At 42.6% G+C, this 20246-nt stretch overlaps 1 protein-coding gene across 2 annotated transcripts; it reads left to right on the top strand.

Moving 5' to 3' along the window:
• Positions 1–1435: 1435 nt before the first annotated feature.
• On the top strand, positions 1436–6091 carry atp5f1d (ATP synthase F1 subunit delta). 2 transcript variants are annotated; one of them, XM_070832367.1, is made up of 5 exons: positions 1436–1656; positions 2365–2518; positions 3130–3218; positions 5678–5807; positions 5960–6091. In XM_070832367.1, the coding sequence occupies exons 1-4, from the start codon at positions 1540–1542 to the stop codon at positions 5798–5800; spliced, it is 483 nt and encodes a 160-aa protein (XP_070688468.1). In that variant the 5' UTR covers positions 1436–1539; the 3' UTR covers positions 5801–5807; positions 5960–6091. The 2 variants fall into 2 exon arrangements, with proteins under 2 accessions (XP_070688468.1, XP_070688469.1); XM_070832368.1 differs by having other exon boundaries at positions 5678–5808; positions 5933–6091.
• Positions 6092–20246: the final 14155 nt, after the last annotated feature.

Genomic DNA, 20246 nt, shown 5'->3' with positions numbered 1-20246 from the left:
GCCATCTCGGTATTTTACAGGCGCCTGTGATGTTCCTCAGTCCGGTGACACGGACAGAGGAGGCAGCTCACCGTTTGCATTGGGCTGCACAGACAAGACGAGACAAGCGAAGCGAAGCGAAGCGAAGCGGACCCGCAGCGAAGGCAGCACTCACCTACTCTACCAGCCCGGTCCATGCAGGGGTGCAGGGGCAAACGCCGAGACCGCGAAACTCTTCAGTGGCCACTTTAATGTGGATTTTAAAGCTAAAAGTATTTATGAATGAAACCCCACTGTTTAGGACACGCCCACCACCCAGTCAGAGGCGCACCACGTGACGCAAGGAGTGAGGTAAAGCGGAGTGACTGAAGGGTTTCTATAAAATTAGAGGGTGGTCATGTCTCATTCAATGTAAACTATGAATAAAGTACATTTCATGCTTTTCACGAGTATATTTATAATTGTAACGCCCCTCCCTTTGTGTTCTTTACTGCTTTTACTGATTTATCACAAATTTTTCATCACAAAGTGGTGAAGCAGTGCGGTGTGTGTGTGTGTGTGTGTGTGTGTGTGTGTGTGTGTGTGTGTGTGTGCGCACGCGCATAAAAGCAACAAAATCTCGGTCCCAGACCAGACCAGACTACTGGGGTCCCGAGCTGCTATTGCCTGTATTGTACAACACATGGTTTTGGCACCATCTACTGGTGATGTGTGCTCAGTAACCTCATACACAGCAGACTGAGAGGGAAAAAGTTTTGCCAAACTCTATATTGCATGAATCATTAATTCAACATGATACATGACAAAAACCTTTAATGTGCTTTTAATACCTTGAATTGTTTAGATAATGGGAATGTTTGAGAAATAAATGGAGTATGCTATGCTTAAATATGCTTTTATTGAAATCAAGACTAAACAAATCCAAATCAGACTTGATGAAATGTGTAACTCAATATTTACACAGTGAAATCAATATGATTTAATATAATTAATGTCTTATATGGTCAAAAGCAGCCCAAAATGCTGCCTACTAACTAACTACCATCCTATCTGGGCTGTGATTTGATGTGTTCAGTTATTTGTCCTGACATAGTAAAGGAGCCCCTTTTCACAACAGTAAAACATGGATTTTATATTACTGTCTTCTAGTAAAAATGAGATTTAAGTAATTGTTGCCATATGGCATCGCCATGCAGTAGAAGGCTAATGGGCCACTCTTCTGCAAAGTGTTTCCAGACCTGCAGCTGAAACAGACTACTATGACAAGAAAATAACACTTACTTGGATTTGATATGTTGTAAACAAGATGGTAAAAAAACGCCCAAACTCACAACTCATCCATAATAGTCAAACTGGACCTTAATTTGGCTGCGCCTCTGTTTAAAAAAAAAAAAAGAAAAAGAAAGGACTACACTACCCTGCATCCTTTGCGACACCACAAAGCCTTGTGGGTAGGTTACCAACGTCCTTGTCCTACCAAGCGCACACTGACTGCCTTCACGCTCGGGCTTGAGGATCTCTGTCATTCACTCGTACTTGAGTTAGATCTGATTTTCAGACATGATGGCAGGAAGATTTCTCCGTCGTGCTCTTCCTGTGCTGAGACAAGCTCGCTCCTACGCTGAGGCCGCCAGCGGAGCCCCGCAGATGTCCTTCACTTTCGCCTCCCCGTCACAGGTAGCTACCGTTAGCTAACCTTAACGCTACTGGCGAGGCTTGTTGGGGCCCAGTTAGCTACATGGCTAACTCGGTTTCTCGCTGAAATGCACGGTCACAGGTCACAGAGAAACTCTGGCTCCGGTGTCATGTAGCAGTTTTGTACTAATGCATGAATTTGGCGTCATTGCTACTCAAAGTATTGAGAGTAATTCATTGTGCTTTCTGAATGCTCTGTAGCTTAGCTAGCTAACGATGGCTAACCTAGCTGTCATTCACCGTCTTTGACAGTGGCAAAGTATACCACTTAAACATTGCACTTTTTTAGGTCAGTTACCTTTAAAGTACATCTCTGTGCACATGTTTTTACGTGTGTACTGTTAAAGGTTAAATGCACTGTGAAGCCTGAACTCAGCAAGTGTGTGTTAGCAGTTTAATGCAGAGCTCTCTAACCTTGAGGCTCATGTTCCACAGTGAATCACTGCATACCTGCTTCTGCTGCAGAACCCATGCACTGATCCTATAATGATAAAAAAAAAACTGACGTATGTTGCATTTAAAGTACATGGACAGGTGAGAGACAGTGGTTGCGTCATATTATAATGGCTATTGATATGCTGGTAGTTTGGCAGCTGCATCTTTTGTTGAGTCACCATTTGTTGATGTTTCCCCGTGGGCAGTCTGTAAGTCAGTGAACGCATCTCCCCATCCCCTGTCTCCACTCTCCAGGTGTTCTTCAAAGAGGCTAGTGTGAAGCAGGTCGACGTGCCCACACTCACTGGTGCGTTTGGTATCCTTCCTGCCCACGTACCCACCCTGCAGGTGCTCCGGCCCGGTGTTGTCACAGTCATCGGTGACGACGGCTCCACTGCCAAATACTTTGGTACGATTTTGCTTTACCAAAATGATGAAGAGTGACAGAGTTCAGGCCGAAACTAAACACCTCGACAGAATGTTTCTGCTGTTCAAATGAGTGATTCTCATGCTTTGATGGCATCATTGTTTAGGCAAAAGCCAGTGATGCTTTGTTACGTTGTATTAAAAACATAAACCAGCATATCAGATCATTATTTGTATTCTCACAGTAGGTGATATTTTAATGATTAAAGCTGTCTCGATTAGATGGTATTAACTTCTGCTCTGAGAAGTTGTTCAAAGTGTTCCAGGCAAAAGTGTTTTTCAGAAAAACTCTGTTGTAATGTAATGCTAACAAAAAAAAACAATATTCGCCTTCTTAAAATATTAAGTTTCTCTGTGGCATTACAAAATATTCAATTACAGAATACCCAGGTATCACGTTTCAGCTGTTCACGTAAATGAAGGAATTCCTCAGTGAGAAACTATAGTGCGGAACAGAAGGTAGCCTGAGCAGGGTGTTCGTGCTCTATAATACTCATTGCTTTTGTTTCAACACACAGAGAATATGACTGTATGTTGGCATGTTTTAGTTACACGCGTGTGTGTGTGTGTGTGTGTGTGTGTGTGTGAGAGCAGTGAGCAGTGGGTCAGTAACAGTCAACGCTGATTCTTCAGTGCAACTGCTCGCTGAGGAGGCTGTTCCTTTGGACCAGCTGGACGTTGCTGTGAGTAAATGCCAACCTCAGTTCACTCGCATACATACTAGAGCAGCATCTGCTCTAATGGTGGGCAGTATGATCACATATACCATGATATGATAAGAATTTGTTTTTCACAATGTAGTTTATACCAGCGTAGTCATTATCCCTCTATTATCTCCAGATGTACTAAAAGTAGCAAATCAATGAGCAGAACGACTGTTTGGAGACACTGGATTCACAGGATTGTTGATGTCACTGCAGTAACCAAAAAGCATTTATACATTATGTACAAACACCATCTCAATTTAGATTCCAGATTTTTACTGCATCACGATAAATTCATTTATCAACATCACAGTATAGAGTTCTGCGTATTGTAATAAATGTTTTCCATATCTTTTAACCCTATCTGCATCTGCAGCACTGAATGCATTTGCTTTATGCGTCGCCGCACTTATCCACCCACAAGGTGCTTGTAGAGAAGAGACTACATCCTCTTGTTGAATAAAATCACGTGTATGAAAACATCAGTATGGAACAGAACACAAGTCACTGGTATGAGGTTAAATGTTCAATTTGAAATCGACATGGAAAAATAAGTGAGGACGCAATAACGGTAATGATGGTAAAACGAATGCCACTGAAAAAGAATGAACACCTTCTTGACACAGTCCCAACACCCACTGAACTTAAGCATCACAAAGGTGGTGTTTAATGCAGGGTTAATTGATTGGGTGGTGTTATATAGTACAGGTGATCTTGAACCCTGTATTTACTTTAATGATTTGAACTAACACTGCTATCGATCTCCTTATTATGAACTGCATAATGGACAATGATGATCTAACACTACATATTTTTAATGAGGCACCTATAACTGCTAGGATCGATCAATACTTGTGGCGTTTAACGATTAGGAACTCAGCCCCTGAACTTAAGGAGATTCAGAAGATTACACCACAAGGAAGCCCTCTTAGAAAGAAACTGTGTTTGGTTCAAGCAAGATTATTGATACAATGTGTAGTTTTCAATCCTGTTTTGAGAAACCCAGTGGAACTTTGGGGTTTTTTTGCATTTAAATGATAAAACTGTGATAAATTATGTTTAACTGTTTTTTTTTTTTTTTTTTCCAATATTTGGTCTCTGTAAAAACAGACTTTGATTTGCTCTGGTTTTCTTTATTTTTGTGTCACAAACCTAGCAGAGACTTGGCAGCAATTATATTTTTACCGGAGGTAGTTTTTGTGAGTGTTTTTAATCCTGAACAACTCTTTCGATCTGCAGTCAACTCTGAACTTTGATTTCACAGTGCAAGTGGCCAAAAATGCATTTCTTCTGATTTTTTTTTTTTTGATATCAAGTTCATTCTTTGCCAGCTCAGAGTTAAAGTCAGCATCTTCCCATTTGAAGTACATGTGATGTACATTTTTGTCACAAACAGAAAGGAGATGTATTGAAATATCGGCTCTGAATGTCCCTCGTTTTGTAATAGATTTGTACATGTTATTGTTTGTCTGATTTACCACATTTGCAACATATGCTAAATACTGGAGCTGTCCATGTGTACTTTCACTCTTAACATCTAGCAGGGACCACTTGGGGCTCACAAATGATGTCTTCACAATGTCAGTCTAGTGTGGGTCAGTCGATTCTCCATGGATCTCTAATGTTTTAATGAGCTGTGTGTGTCCATATCCAGTTTGCAGAGGCATGCATAATTACTGCTTGTTCACCCTGGTTTGTGTCCCAGCGGGGACGTGATCTTTGACAGCAGAGACTCTTCTGTGAGCTCACACCACACTTTTTTTTTTATTAAATGGTGATTCTCTGCTGATGAGCACCTCCCAGCTGATGATTATCCATCTGATCAGTGTTGCAGTTGGACTTCAGTGTTGAGCCCTTGTTTAAATGTCAATCTTGTTAATGCTATGCTGTGTTATTGCACAATCGCCGCGGAGGTGTCTGTCTTTGACCTTGGGCACTGCCAGTGTCACTGTCAAGTTGACTTCATAGCAGTAAATGAGTTATTTTTCCCTCGTTGTCTTCCAGTGTGCAGTGAAAATGCACATGAGCCCACGCTGTTAATAAGGAGGGAAAGGTCAGTCACTGTTGAGTTATAGCAGATGTGTCAAATCCCTACTGGGAGACCTTTAACTTCCAGCTATGTTTGGCATTTCTCGTTTCTAATCACTACTGTGACAAATGGAGCTTTCAGAGCAAAGAGGCAGTGGGGATTTTCTCTGCTCGTCGTGCTCCCCACTTGTGACTCGATGCTGCTATTCTGGTTTTTACATCACTTTTAGCCTCAAAAGGTTTTTAGGATGTGATTCTTGAACCTGTCGTAATTGGCCCGTTCAAGACTTCTTTTAGTAAAGAGGGAACAGATGATGAGGATGTGTTTTGATGCCACAAAACAAAATCTGAACTGTGAGCTTAATCATTTGCTTTCCTGTGCTGTTTCTCATTGTTTTGTTTTTTTTTAGGCTGCCAAGACCAACCTGGAGAAGGCGCAGTCTCAATTGCTCGGTATATCTGATGAGGCAGCGAGGGCAGAGGTTCAGATCAGCATAGACGCCAACGAAGCCATCGTCAAGGCTCTGGAGTAGATCTGTGGTACGACACCTCAGCTGCTGCACCATGATGTGATCATAAGAGACGTCCTGTCAAGTAGTTTAACCCAACAGGATAATGACAACTGATCATGTTATTGTCTCATGTTTTTGTGTTCCTCCAACTGGGTCACTGTGTTTCGGTTCCCCCTCCAGGTAATCTCCGTGTTTTTGATGGAAGTCAATGGTCCATCTGTTTTTCCAGCTCAGTCTCGTCAGTGTCCAGAAGACTCCAACCTTGCTTTGTACAGTGGAAAAAAAATTACAAAATAAATTTATTTGGAATTACTTGGTGGTGAGTTTTCTTTAAATCTGGCTTTCTCTCACTACTTAATGATGATGTCTAGTATTTGTGATGCAGCATGACTTGCAACAGTCGCGCACGCACACGTCTTCTCCACTGGAAATGCTTTTGCCGTCAACCCAAATAAAAAGTCACCTCTGCACTAATCTGCTTGTTATGTAGTGAGTGTTTCAGCCACTTGGTGGCAGCAGATATTGGCTATATTTTGCACCAGCAGATTGCGAATAATCAGGCTGTTGCTCTGCTTCTCGTCAATCCACAGTTTCACGGTAGGAACAGTCATTACATTTGTCATATAACCTTTGCTGGATGGGATTTCCTTCAAGATAACTCAATCGAAGAAGAATTTTAGATTTGTACTGCAGTGTATCTGCTCCTGTATCTGTTGAAAGCTGAGTCACCTTGACTGTTGCAGACCCACTTGTGGGTTGGAGTAATTCAGAGCCCTCAGCCGCTGCCTTGGTTTAAATGTGTTGGCAGAGCTTGTTTGTTATGAGTGATGACCTCAGGCTTCTGTGACAAAGCCAGGAAAAGTCCTTCACTGCCCATTCTGTGGAAAACTGGGCCTTTCTCTCGTTTCTTAACCACAGATTTCAGCTCAGACTCACCCCAGGAGGCACTGACCTCATTCACGTGCCGACTTTCAGAGCTGAAACCGCAACTGGTTTATTTTGAATGTCAAATCTCTTGAGGGTCTTTTAACAAGTGTGAGTACACTTAACTACCACTGTTTACACAGAAATGGCAAAGCTGCAGCTTATGTTTTTAAAGCAGTTTTATATGCATTATGGCCTGAGTTCTCACTTCAAAACAGGAAGAGGTTTTCCAACACACTAAGCAAATAAACCTTTGAAACCAGTGAAGACGAACTATCAAATGTGTTGAAATGTCTTTTTCCACTGATTAAGCACGTGCTGTGGAGACTTGCAGACTCTGACTCAGGTCAGTACACAGATAAAAAAAAGTTCTCAACACCTCTCACACATCCTGTTCTCTGTTCTCCTTCCCAAACTGTGTCTCTTTCATCAAAACCTTCTCGTCCCAGCTGCAAACACACACTCAAACAATACACACTCACCCATCCGTCAGCCTCGGGGGCCTAGGAGTGACGTTGCAGACAGACAAGATGAAACGGTTGTCAAAGCCACCACTTCTTTACTCCAGAATTATGATAGGGGATGTTGAAACCAAGGCAAAAGGCAAAACAGAAAATGACCATGTGCTTTCCATGTGCACACTCTGTTCTCTGTGTGCTGTCATGTCGCTAAAATAGCGCAGGATATTCCAGCTTTTCTGGAAAGGAAGATACTGTAATTGGGGGGGCAATCTTATAGAGCTGTTACTTCTCCAGATTTTGACTCTCTTAATCTGAGATTGTATGAGTTTCTAGTTAGTAAAATCACAACATTTTTTCATTAAGAACTGTGAAGTGAAGTGAAGAAGCTGCTTCAGCTTAAAGACGTAAATGTCTCAGAAACAAAGTGTCTCATCTGAGTGCTGTAGCGGTGCACATTGATATAGAAGTGGTGAAGTGCTGTCCATTGATAAGGGATGATGAGTACGCAGTGAGAACCCTCACTCAAGAGTCACTCGGTGGTGTCTCATGCCTGATGAGGCATGTGATAAGTCGCTGTCTATCTCCCATGGACGGCCATGTGCCGTAATTAAAAGATTATGCTGTCTGTGCCCAGGAGAGAATAACATGCTGCCTGCTATGACGATCCGTGGTGTCATCTCTGAGTGGTACTCTAACACAGAGCACCTCCCAGCTTTGCAGGAGCTCATCAGGCTATATTTACTGATGTGACCATCACAGGAGTAAAGGGGACCAGCCCGTGTGAATCATCATATTTAGGATGTTCTCAAATGATAGCCAAACAGTGTCTTCTTATTCAAAAGAGGCCGCACCCACAATATGTCTTTGATGTCACCGCCAATTTAAAGCTTAAGAGGTGGTGATCCAGGGTGGGAACAGAAGGTCAGTCAACACATGGTGAATCATCAGCAATTATGATATTCGATTTATGGTTCGAGCCATTTATCAAGCAAAAAGTGTGGGAACATTCGCATCAGCCTCAGCTGTACTTTGTGTTTAGTGCTAATTAGCAAATAAAACTATGCAACCACGCTAAACTAAGATGGTTAATGTGATAACCAATGTCTTTATGAGCATGTTAGCACACTGATATTAACATTTAGCTTGTGGCACAGCTTCACATGGCTGTATACGCATATCCTTGTTTCTTGGTAAATTACCTCAACAATTCATTGACTTTATAAATGGACTACTTTTCTGATGTTGACTCTAACAGACTATTTATTTTGACACTGGACAAAACAATCTGAAGATATCACCGTGGGCTCTGTGAAATATTTTCCTGGCATTATTTAGACCAAAGAATTAAATAATGGCAGTAGATTTGCCCCTTCATAAAGCCATAAATCATAGAGCAGGGAGTAGTTCGGCGTGTGCCCAGGCATCTGTCACCGTAACGGTAAGAGCTCACAGTCAATTAGTGGCCAATAAAATGAATCATAAAGCTGATGGAAAAAATGGAGCCATAATATTTTCTTTATGTTCTGGCAGAGGCTCCAAAGTGACACACACTGGGATGTGAGACAGAGTGGTATTTTCCAGTGTGGTGTGTGTGCGTCTTGATGCAGGCTTAGTCACCGGTATGTATGGGTCAGAATATGGAGCGGCTTTAACCTCATGAGACTTGAAACGCAGATGAGAGTCTCTTAGTGGATACTCAAACCACAATCCTCTTCATCTCGTTTATATCAATGCTCTTATCAGCCTCATGAAATCATGGGACACTTCACATGCACCCCCATTGACATTTCACTCCTCATGTTAATGGTGCTGCTGACAGCGCTGGGAGACCTGTTAATTTATCAGGCATGATTATGAAAAAATAAAATGGTGTAATAGGTGAATAATAAGGGAGTTATGCATAAAACGGGGGAGTGACAGATGACACATTATGAGAGAGTAATCTGATCGGATTTTAAACAAGTGCTGCGGCTCGGCAAAAAAACATCAAGGCGCACATACCTTTGATTTAAACAAAAGATGAGATGAGATCACACAATGGATTACTCATCTACAGGAAGTAATGCCATGTTTTCATTTGAGAAATCATCAAGAGAAACAAAGAGTTCTTGCTATGGGCCAAGACACTTGTCTGTTTGTCCTGTTTTTTTTTTTTCTTCCAGTCTACACTGTTCAGACAGCTCCAGTCTTGTCATGTTAAATAATATTCTAATAGCAATTTCTGGATCATCTGTAGAAATTTTTTTTTCCAGTGGCAGGTGGTAAGCTGTAGGATATTGAGAGTGCCTGATGTGTAAAGGCAAATTAGAGACCTGAGAGGGAGTCGAGAGGAAATTAAAGGTCCGGAAAATTTAAACGCTTAGAGCAATGAATCAGCTATGACTGGGAATGGCAATTTTCCACACACCAAAGTGCGCCAAAATTACATATATCATCCAGCGTGCATAATCATCCGCCTTGGAACTTTAATATACTGTGTGGTTGTCACATGGTATGGATACAGAGACGGGTTTTGCAGCTGCTTTCTTGTGTGTGTGAAAACTACATTTCCACCTGTGAGATATGGTCAAGCGCGGCTAAGTGTGCTGTAAAAGGGGCAAATTGCGGCTCTGCAGCGGTAAGAGAGAAAGAGAGGCATCCAGAGAGAGGAGCTGATTGAAGTGCTGACCTTTTGGTGGGACTGTGTAAAGAGGGGGCCTGCAGACTCTCAGTCAGCTGTCAGATACTGCATCCAGCCTGGTAGTAGGAGTAAGGCCCTGACACCAGCCTCCCACCACTCTGCCCTGCTTGTGTCATCCATCCCTCCATTCTTACAGCCTTCCATTCCACACAAACACCCACCCACCGGGCAAGCACACACCACACACACACACACACACACACACACACACACACACCACACAGCCAGGCACCGCTGCAAACACTCACCCAGACGCAAACATCCACACAAACACAAACATATTTCAGCTTGTGCCAGCTAGGTAACATTTCTACAAATAGCAGTGTGGGCATTTGGGAGAAAATCGCAAAGCCGCAAACACAGCCTGCTGTAGGGGTGAGATAATCAGCTTTGTGGTAACAGCAAATGGCCCCTGAGTGGCAAGGCAGGTAATCACTGCACCAAGTGTTTTTATGGGAGAAGGGAAGAGAGCTTTTTCGTCCTTGTCTGCGTGTGTCTGTGCATATTCACGCTGAAATGAGCAGCCAATTCAAAGACGTGCAGGTATAAAAAGTACCATTATACTCACTCATGAGCTTAATTACCATGTATATACATATGGATGGTGTAGTTACCGCATATCTACCACCTACACTGTCTCGCTACACCAAAATAACAATACAAAAACAACTCAAAATAAATATACATTTATGCAGCAATGAAACATGAAGCCGCTCTCTTTTTTGTGACATATGGTCCTGTGAACTGGGCCATACCGGCACAACTCTAAAGACTCACAAAAAGGCCTCTGTTGTGTTCAAAGCTTCTCTTCCACTTCCTAGATTTACATAAGCGGCAAAAGAAGAAGAAAAAAAAAGCTACAGATTTGCTTAAATCATGCTTGTTATTCCATATCCTCTGTCTGTTTCCAGTTTTGCAGTGCTTTGATGATCTTCACTCAATTACGCGTTACCAAAGAAAAACATCCACTCTTCATTTTCATTGTAAATTCAGGGCTCTAATTAGCAGATTTGAGTGGTTTCATGCACATTTTACAACAATATGTATAAATTAAAACTAAAGGAAGCAGTGGCTGTCAACACGGGCGGAATTAAATCTTCCCTTGAAGAAAGATTGAATAAAGTAAATGAGTGAAGGCTGTGCATGTGTCTGAGAGAGAGTATGAGGATGATACGAGGCTGACTACGGCTGGGGCAGATGTTTTGCTTCTGACAATGGGGATTGTGGCTGTTTGGCATTCCAGCTAAAGGTGACACATGCTGCAGGGTTCATTGGAGTGCATGAGCAGGGTGGGACCCGACCTGCATGTGCAGTTCAACGGGAGTAGGCGTGTGTGTCTGTGTGAGGGTGCATGCGATGTTTTAGAGACAGAAAATGGGGCAGATAGAAAGGGGAAATTCGTCACGCTACGAGGTAAGATGAGGTCAAGCCGCGAACACATGCATACCGGTGCTGTCCAAGGAAGTGTGACGAGAGCAGCTTGGCCTTTCATGCCCCTGCTGACAGTCTGCACATATCTATGTTTAGTCATTAGCTAGCAAGCAAGCCAAAAAGTTGAAAGAGTTAGCTTAAAGTGATGGTCTAGAGTTAAAATAAACAGTTTGAACTAACGGATGAATGGTTGAAATGAATGGTGTTGTCAGTGAAGGGGTGTTTGAGTCATCTGACGGGGCCTACAGGGCTACATCTGATGAAAAAGGTTGAAAAACACTGCTGTACATGATCTGCAACCTAATCATCACAGTCATGATATACCCCGCAGCCTCTTCAGGGGAGTCCACTTGAACTGACAGCTGTGAACCAAAGCTAACAGTAGCACCAGCTGAATGCCACTAATCCTGGAGCAGACACTTGACTCTTCCCAAACAACGGACCAAACGCTGATCCCTCAGTGCCGATGACGTCTGATTGCTCCACTGTCCATTTGCGGAGGTTAGTCATCTCTTGGATGATCGCAGTTTTCCTGTCCTAAAGATTGCACGCTCTTTCCTCCCTCCTCCTGTGTTCAGATCACACAGTCCCATGTGATCTACCCATCAGACCCATAAGGGTGTGTTTTTCTGCCTCCTGGGACTCTTTCACACACACATTTTCCCTGTGGACTTTCATCTACTATGGCAGGGTTAAGCTGCTCTGCCCCGTTTCCAAAACACTCTACTGGATATGTCTGGGCACGTGAGGAAGCATTCGCACATGAGAGCATGAGGACACACACACACACACACACACTCACCATGAAAGTGCAGTCAGTTATTTGTTGCTCTTCTAATTGCACGGTTAGCACAGGTGAGGAACAGGTGTGATATGCCTCTGTGTGTGTGTGTGTGTGTGTGTGTGTGTGTGTGTGTGTGTGTGTGTGTGTGTGTGTGTGTGTGTGTGTGTGTGTGTGCGTGTGTACACATGCTAAACCACCACATGCCAAAAGAGGAATTGAGACAGAGTTTAAATAACACCAGAGGAACACCTCCGGGTTGCCTTTCCTTCCTCTTGGGCTGTGTTGAAACTCTCGTGTCATCGTATCTGTTGTGCCACCTGTGCTGTTCAGAAAACTTTCCAACTGACACAGAATTTCTTGAAATCTTTTCAGTGTTTTGCAGTGATGATGTCACATTTCCGGAAAAAGACAACACTGTGTCCATTATTACGTCACTTCAGCTAAAGCCTTTTGACTTAATGCATAATACAGCACAGTGATGACGCTGTCTGACGGTAAGCAGCTTGTGGCAATATGTCAAGAAGGGTGCTCTGTTAAGTGGAGTGGCTAAACTTTATTTTTTAAAAATAAGTCTGTCTTTGTGTCTATATAAATGTGTCACAGTAAGCACAGCTGAATATATATATATATGTGTGTGTGTGTGTGTGTATATATATATATATATATATATATATATATATATATTCAGACCACTGCAAATTTTTCTGAAATCAGCTGTCATACATCTCTACATGTATGACAGCCATTACATTCCACTGTCTGTTGAATTCCAACACAAGCACACCTCACTCTACTTAATGAGGTACTGATTAGGTGATCACCTGAACCAAATCTTATTTAATGAGGAAAAGTATAAAAACCACTGCTGTGGTCATCACTATCATCTTGCAATAGGACCAGCTGGATAGCAAACTCAGTGCGAGTAGTACCTCAAAAGTAATTGGAATCACAAAAATAACTATTGACCATGCCAAAAGAGTTGAAAAGAAAAGTTTTGAGTGAGGAAAAGAAGGGTTCAATTCTGGCTTTACTTGGCAGAGGGACAGAGCAGCAGACATTGGGGACAACAAAACTACAGACCGGCAGAGGGCGAAAACGACTCTCCACTGACCGAGATGACTGTCAACTCATTCGAATATCACTCAGCAACAAGTAGGATGACATCAAGTGACTTACAAAAAGAATGGCAAATGGCAGCTGGGGTGAAGTGCACGGCGAGAATGGTTCGAAACAGGCTCCCAGGGGCAGGGCTCAAGTCGTGCAAAGCTAGAAAAAAGCCCCTCATCAATGAAAAGCAAAGAAGAGCCAGGCTGAGGTTTGCAAAAGACCATAAGGATCAGACCATAGAGGACTGGAATAAGGTCATCTTCTCTGATGAGTCCAATTTTCAGCTTTGCCCCACACCTGGTCGTCTAATGGTTAGACGGAGACCTGGAGAGGCCTACAAGCCACAGTGTCTCGCACCCACTGTGAAATTTGGTGGAGGATCAGTGATGATCTGGGGGTGTTTCAGCAAGGCTGGAATCGGGCAGATTCGTCTTTGTGAAGGACGCATGAATCAAGCCACGTACAATGTTATCCTGGAAGAAAACTTGCTTCCTTCTGCTCTGACAATGTTCCCCAACTCTGAGGATTGGTTTCTCCAGCAGGACAATGCTCCATGCCACACAGCTAGGTCAATCAAGGTTGGATAAAGGACCACCAGATCAAGTCCCTGTCATGGCCAGCCCAATCTCCAGACCTGAACCCCATTGAAAACGTCTGGAATGTGATCAAGAGGAAGATGGATGGTCATAAGCCATCAAACAAAGCTGAGCTTCTTGAATTTTTGTGCCAGGAGTGGCATAAAGTCACCCAACAGCAATGTGAAAGACTGGTGGAGAGCATGCCAAGACGCATGAAAGCTGTGACTGAAAATCAGGGTTATTCCACCAAATATTGGTTTCTGAACTCTTCCTAAGTTAAAACATTAGTATTGTGTTGTTTAAAAATGAATATGAACTTGTTTTCTTTCCATTGTTTGAGGTCTGAAAACACTGCATCTTTTTTGTTATTTTGACCATTTGTCATTTTCTGCAAATAAATGCTCTAAATAACAATATTTTTATTTGAAATTTGGGAGAAATGTTGTCAGTACTTCATAGAATTTTACTCAAACACATACCTATAAAGAGTAAAATCAGAGAAACTGATAATTTTACAGTGGTCTCTTAATTTTTTCCAGAGCGGTATATATATATCATGGTTTGTGCAATGAGAAATCCACCACCATTGATTTACAGTGCACACAGTATGTAAAACCATCACAGTAAACAACAATGTATATATTTTGTTCAAATCGTGTGGAGAAATTCAAAAGAGGAAATTTGAGTAGCAAAACATGCCACCCTCAAAACCATCATATGTCATGCCATATCATTCTGTGTACTGTGTCATAAACAAAAACACAGAACTCAAATTACATGTGGCACACTTTGACTGGTGTAAATGTGCTCCCCTTCAACCTTCAGCTAATCCCTCTGTGCTGGGTGACGTTCGCTTCTCTCCCCAGAGTGACCGACAAGTCATTGTGGCTTCAAAGTCACAAGTCTCTTGACTGGGGCACTGTAGGAAAATATGCCAACAAGATAGTTTCCACTTTAGACACCCAAAGCAGGCAGAAATAACTCCCTTAACACGCGTGGACCAGCTCTGACAGGCAGGGCCTGGATTCCAGGGCTTGGGCCTCATGCTGGTGGCCTTCAAGTGCACCCATGGGTGATGTGGGGTCCAACAAAAGAGCTTATAATGAGTGAGTGATGGTAGCAAGTGATGGTGGTGTATAAAAAATATAGTGTATGTGAGATACCTTTTAAGGCAGCATGGTTCCTGTTAAGAAAATGAATGAATAGTGTCATAAGTCATAATGATCCAAGTTACAAACCAAGTTTTTATCTTATAAAAGCAGTAACATTTCCTTTTTAAACAGTAGGTGATGCATATGATTTTTGACATATAGCATATATGCTGCATAGTGTTGCTGTCACCTCAATCAAATAAGGTTTGCTCCTCCTTCCTCCATCGCTTCACGCCTTGACCCAAACTATCTTTTTCACTTTGGATTTTCCAGTCTGACCGCATCTGGGAAAGCACAGCCATGCCATTGCCACTGCAAATAAAATGTCCACAGTATAGCATTACACACAGTGTCATTTACACCGCAGGGGTTCAAAACTCAACTCTACCCTATTTCACAGATGAACGGTGTAGCCATACTTTTCACTGCTGTGTTGAAACATGCAGCTCATGGAGATAAATAGCTCTTATTGCACGAACATGTGTTTTGTGTGAGTTCAGCCCAGGCTAGACATCCTATGAATGCAGCTACCACCTCCCCACCGCTTCCATGACCCCAAAGAGAAATACTTCTTGAAAAGGTCACATGGATGGATTCCAGTAGAGAAGCACCTCTACATGTACTATTTATTTGCACACAGACGCCAGTAAACTTCATTATTTTAGGAAATTTCTGACTGAGCAAATGTAAGCAGAATCACCACAGAAAATACACATTCTACTGCAATCAAATGTCCAGAAATTTCAATAACAAGCATGACCGAAAACATGCCATTCAGGATGTTGATGCAACGCTACATGACTTACCACCTAATTAATTATTAGTATACTGTTTGCTAACAGTTCAGAGGTCAAGAATCACATTGATTGTGGTGGACGTCACGATTGTGGTGCCAGTAAAAGTGTTTGTTAACAATAAATGTGTTGGTATTGGCAAAGAGTGAAACTGTTGGGAAATGTGAATGATCTTAGTTATCATCTTGACAGAGATCATTAAGGTCCTTTTCAAAGAGTCCAGAGATAATGCTGATTTATCATATCTGGACTGAGACTTGATTTATTCCAACTTTGATTAACACTCTAAAGAGCTTAAGTGGAAAACATTCATACATAAAATAACAGGCGACACTGAATTTGCCTGATCTGCCGACAACTTTGCCTGACAAAACATCTTACTTTATGATGACACACTATGCACCAGTGAACTGTTGCCTCCACCCCCGTTTATAGTCTCAAATTACCCTTTTAACTGCTGCTAAACTTAGTACATCACAACCAACCCACCAAGAAATGTGTCTGATTATGTAAAAGTATCATCCAGATTCTTGCCTTTGTGCGACAAACACTGGTGAATGCTCGATAAACACATCCTTAACAAGCAGTCAACACCAGACACGTCAGCTGGTACAGTATAAATAGACTCAACTGACTAATTGCCCATGAACTCATACTTGGCCGACTGGCTGTATCGAGTACAGTAGCATCAAATACAGGGCACAGACATGACTAAACATAGACAAGGCCAAAACCTGCTGGAGCGACTAACATGAGGTTAGTTTGTACTTCAGCACTTCAGACATGTTGATGAAGGTTAAGACCAGCTTGATGGTGAGTGGAGGGTCGGGACTGGGATGACAAATAACTGTCAGTTGTCAGGAGTCAGTTGAACATGATCCGACGAGCTCTGTCTGTTGTTGTGACTATTCTGGTCCTGAACACCTATTTTTAAATGCCTCTGGTCCCTGACATGCGGATACAGAATGAAGTCTGAATGATGAAAATAAAGCAGTGGGGAGTCATCCTCTTTTGACACATTACTGTTAATAGTGCTGTTAATATGATTATTTCGATAGGCCTAATATTTGTATACTTAATTTATTACACCATTATGTAGTTTTTACATAGGGTTAAATGATAATCTACTTGGGTTATGCTTTAACTAGAATAAGAGTGTGCTGTGAATGCTAGTGGCTCTCAACAAACACAGCGGTGCTTTGAGCTAAATGCTAATGTCAGCATGCTAACATGCTAACAACATGCTGGTGTATAGCAGATATTGTATTTTACATGTTCGCCATCTTAATTAGCTTCTATCATTTGCTGATTAGCACTAAAGAGAAAATATAGCTGATAGGAATGTGATTAGTTTTATCGCTATTTATCACAAACCAAAGGACTGGACAAATTCAAAGTATGACTTGATGCTGAAGCTACATTAAAAGTTAAAGGATCAACAATGTTATTGGAAATGAGGCAGTACCAAATGTCACTGCAACCCATCCAATCGTTTTATTTTAATAGACATTTTACTCAAAAACACAAATGTCAACCTCATGGTGGCACTGGAGGAAAAGTCAGGGAGTTTAAATGTCTGTACAAGCATGCATGTATATATATATATATATATGGTTGTGTGTGTGTGTGTGTGTGTGTGTGTGTGTGTGTGTGTGTGAAGAACGAGCAAGAGAGATATGATAATGACAGCTTTTGATTCGTGTTTGAGAACAACAGGATACCCGTGGTGTGGGCAGTGGTGATGGAGCTGTCATGGCAGAACAAACACTGCCTTGCTGGCGGACACGGTTAAATCGAAGCCTCGCCTTTGATCATTAGTTCTATAGATACAGAGGGTCAGCGCAGCCTTCCCTGTGTGACTCATTGTAGCTTCAGCGTAATCCGCCCATACACAGTAAATATTTAACTACACGTAATTGGTGGCATTCTGTTTTCAGTATCCAAATGCACCTCTTCCCCGATATGACAGTGGCATTTCGGTGCTTGAGTTTTTTTTTTTTTACAAGTGCTGGGAAAATGGCAGGCTGGATTCATTTGCATGATATTGTTATCATTTTTCAGAGGAAACTCTGAATGGAGGTTTCACTGATTGAAAGGATTACCAAGTAAATTCTAAATTTAAGGCCCTCTGCTAGAGAGCAATCAGCCGAAAGTACAGTGAACTCTCTTTTATGGAATTACTGCTGTTATCAAGAAGCATAATCAGAGAGATGGCGAAGTGGAAGAAAGGGGAGGCGGAGGGGGGGGTGGTGGCAAAGCCTGGAAATTTAGAGGAGGAGGGAGTGGAAAAAAAAGAGAGCAAAGGGGGGAGAGTAGGGAAAAGAGGGAGAGAGAGAGAGAAAGAGTGATATAGTGAGAGAGGGGAGGGGGCGGCAGAGCCAGAGGGAGACGGGAATGGATGACGTCGTCAGAGGGGACTGAGGGCTATTTTAAGAACGTGATAGGGAGAAGGCCGCTGCGCACTCCTCTGGACTGACGTCACAGATGAGATCAACTCTCTGTGCGACCTGCCAGCCCGATCATGTGACCCGTAATGACCTTCGCTATCAGTGATTAGATTACTGCGTGTCAACTGCAGAGCAAAAGACACACTGTAGGGAGCAGATACACTGCTGCAAAGCAACAGGAGAAAGTAAAAGAAGGCACAAATGGAAAGAGAAGGACTAATCACGTAAGCGTTTCCTTCTCTCGAGAAAAGAAGTGAGGGGTAAAAGCAGATGGAGAGATAGGGAGAAAAAAAAAACTAATTAAGCAAGAGTGTGAGTGCAAAGTCGACCAAGGGAGGAGAACAGAAAGACAACAGGAGAGATATAAAACAGAGGAGCACCAGCCAAGATTGAATTAGCCTGCAGCTTCGGCCACCCCTAAGCCTTGGATGGAGGAGGATTAGTGGGCAGGGATTCTAGAGTGTGTGTGGGTGTGTGTGGAAGTATTCAACCATGTGGGAGGAGAGCAGGGCGATTTGGCAAGTTCTGAACTTGCTTGCACCAACAAAGGAAATGCCTGCATCTGGTATTCATCACTGCTTACTGTACAAACACACACACAGACACACACACATTTACTGCTATTATCTCCTATCTGTTTTCTTTCAGTGTAGAAGTGCTGGGAGTACTGGTGCACATCATAACATGTTGCTCATGAGCTGATTTGGTGTCCCCTCCACACACGCTGACCTCAAAGAGCAAAATTTTTACAACTGATACTACTCAGTGAATGGGTAGAGCCATTGCAAAACTCATATCTTTGTTTTACCAGAAGTAATACGCAAGAGGTCCATTCTGCATTGCCAAAACCACCTACCCAGCCACCCACACTTCCTGCCCTGAGTCTCTCTCTCTCTCCTCCACTCTCTCTCACACTCCTATTTTCTCCAGTCTCTCTCTCTCTCACACATTCTGCTCTGTTCTATTTTATACACTCCACGCTGACACCTAACCTTTGTCCGACCACCAGTCCCTCTGGTGCTACGCAGTGGGCTGTCAAACAGACAAATAAACAAACAGATAGAGCTAACACCCTCCCAGCTTGGCCGAGTTTCACAGCTATAAAGGTTCTTATCGTGCCCGGCTTGTGTCCTGTGGGTGGATTTCATTAGCTTATTTAGCACATTCAGCCCAGTTCCAGGCTGAGTCCTATTGTGGGCCTTTTAGTGTGAGCAGACTGGCTCTGTAAAAGGCAGCAATTATCAGGTCCACTTTGTGGGGGTGTCGAATTTACACCATTTGGATTAGGCTGTGCAGTAAGTGGTTGACAGGCCTGGATCTAGGGGATGGGAGTACAGTGCAACACCACTAGCGTCCTATGAGTCGTGCAGCATCACGACACAAGAGAGACTGTGAACAAGACAAATGGTTTCCCGCACATGGACAGAATATGGAACACAGTGTGAAGTATCGTGTTACAAACGTGATAGGCTAAGCCATAACAGTACATCGTATTCTCACAGGATCAACGTGGCGGCTCAGATCACAGTGCTGATTCACATTAACATGCTACTACAAGGCAGTGGTTGTAGTTATAAATATTGCATTAAGGAACAGTGTTCACTTTGGAGTGAACACAGTCAGGCCAAGCCCAAATGTACACGGGTATTTTTGAAGACATGGTTTTTCCTCATTTGTTTGCAAAAAAATCCTGTTGGCACAAACCTGCTTTTAAAAAAAAAGTCTCAGTCCATCCAAACACAAAAACACAATTGAAGCGCTGTCAAGAGCCTGCTAAAGAGTACAGTTACAGTGAGAGTTCTCCAAAACCTCGCTGACAGGTGATCTCATTACAGGTGTCAACCCTTTAATGTGTGGGTGAAACAGCTCGCTCAAACACAACAGCAACAACCACATTTTCAAAGTTGTCCCACCAACAACAGGTCTGACCCGCTCTGACCGAGTCTCAACCAAAACTGGCGGGCATTTAGTCTTGGGATTATGTTCTGCTGTAGCTAATTTTGATGCTTCTGCTTCTCCTAAAAATAGTGGAAGAGTAACTGTACATTTATGTGCAAACATAAAAAGCCCTGTTGGCAAAGAAATGTCCCCTCATGATGATGTAAACAAA

Source organism: Pempheris klunzingeri, chromosome 6 (genome assembly GCF_042242105.1).
Source record: "Pempheris klunzingeri isolate RE-2024b chromosome 6, fPemKlu1.hap1, whole genome shotgun sequence".
Lineage (NCBI taxonomy): Eukaryota > Metazoa > Chordata > Actinopteri > Acropomatiformes > Pempheridae > Pempheris > Pempheris klunzingeri.
This window is presented reverse-complemented; position numbering and strand designations above follow the sequence as displayed.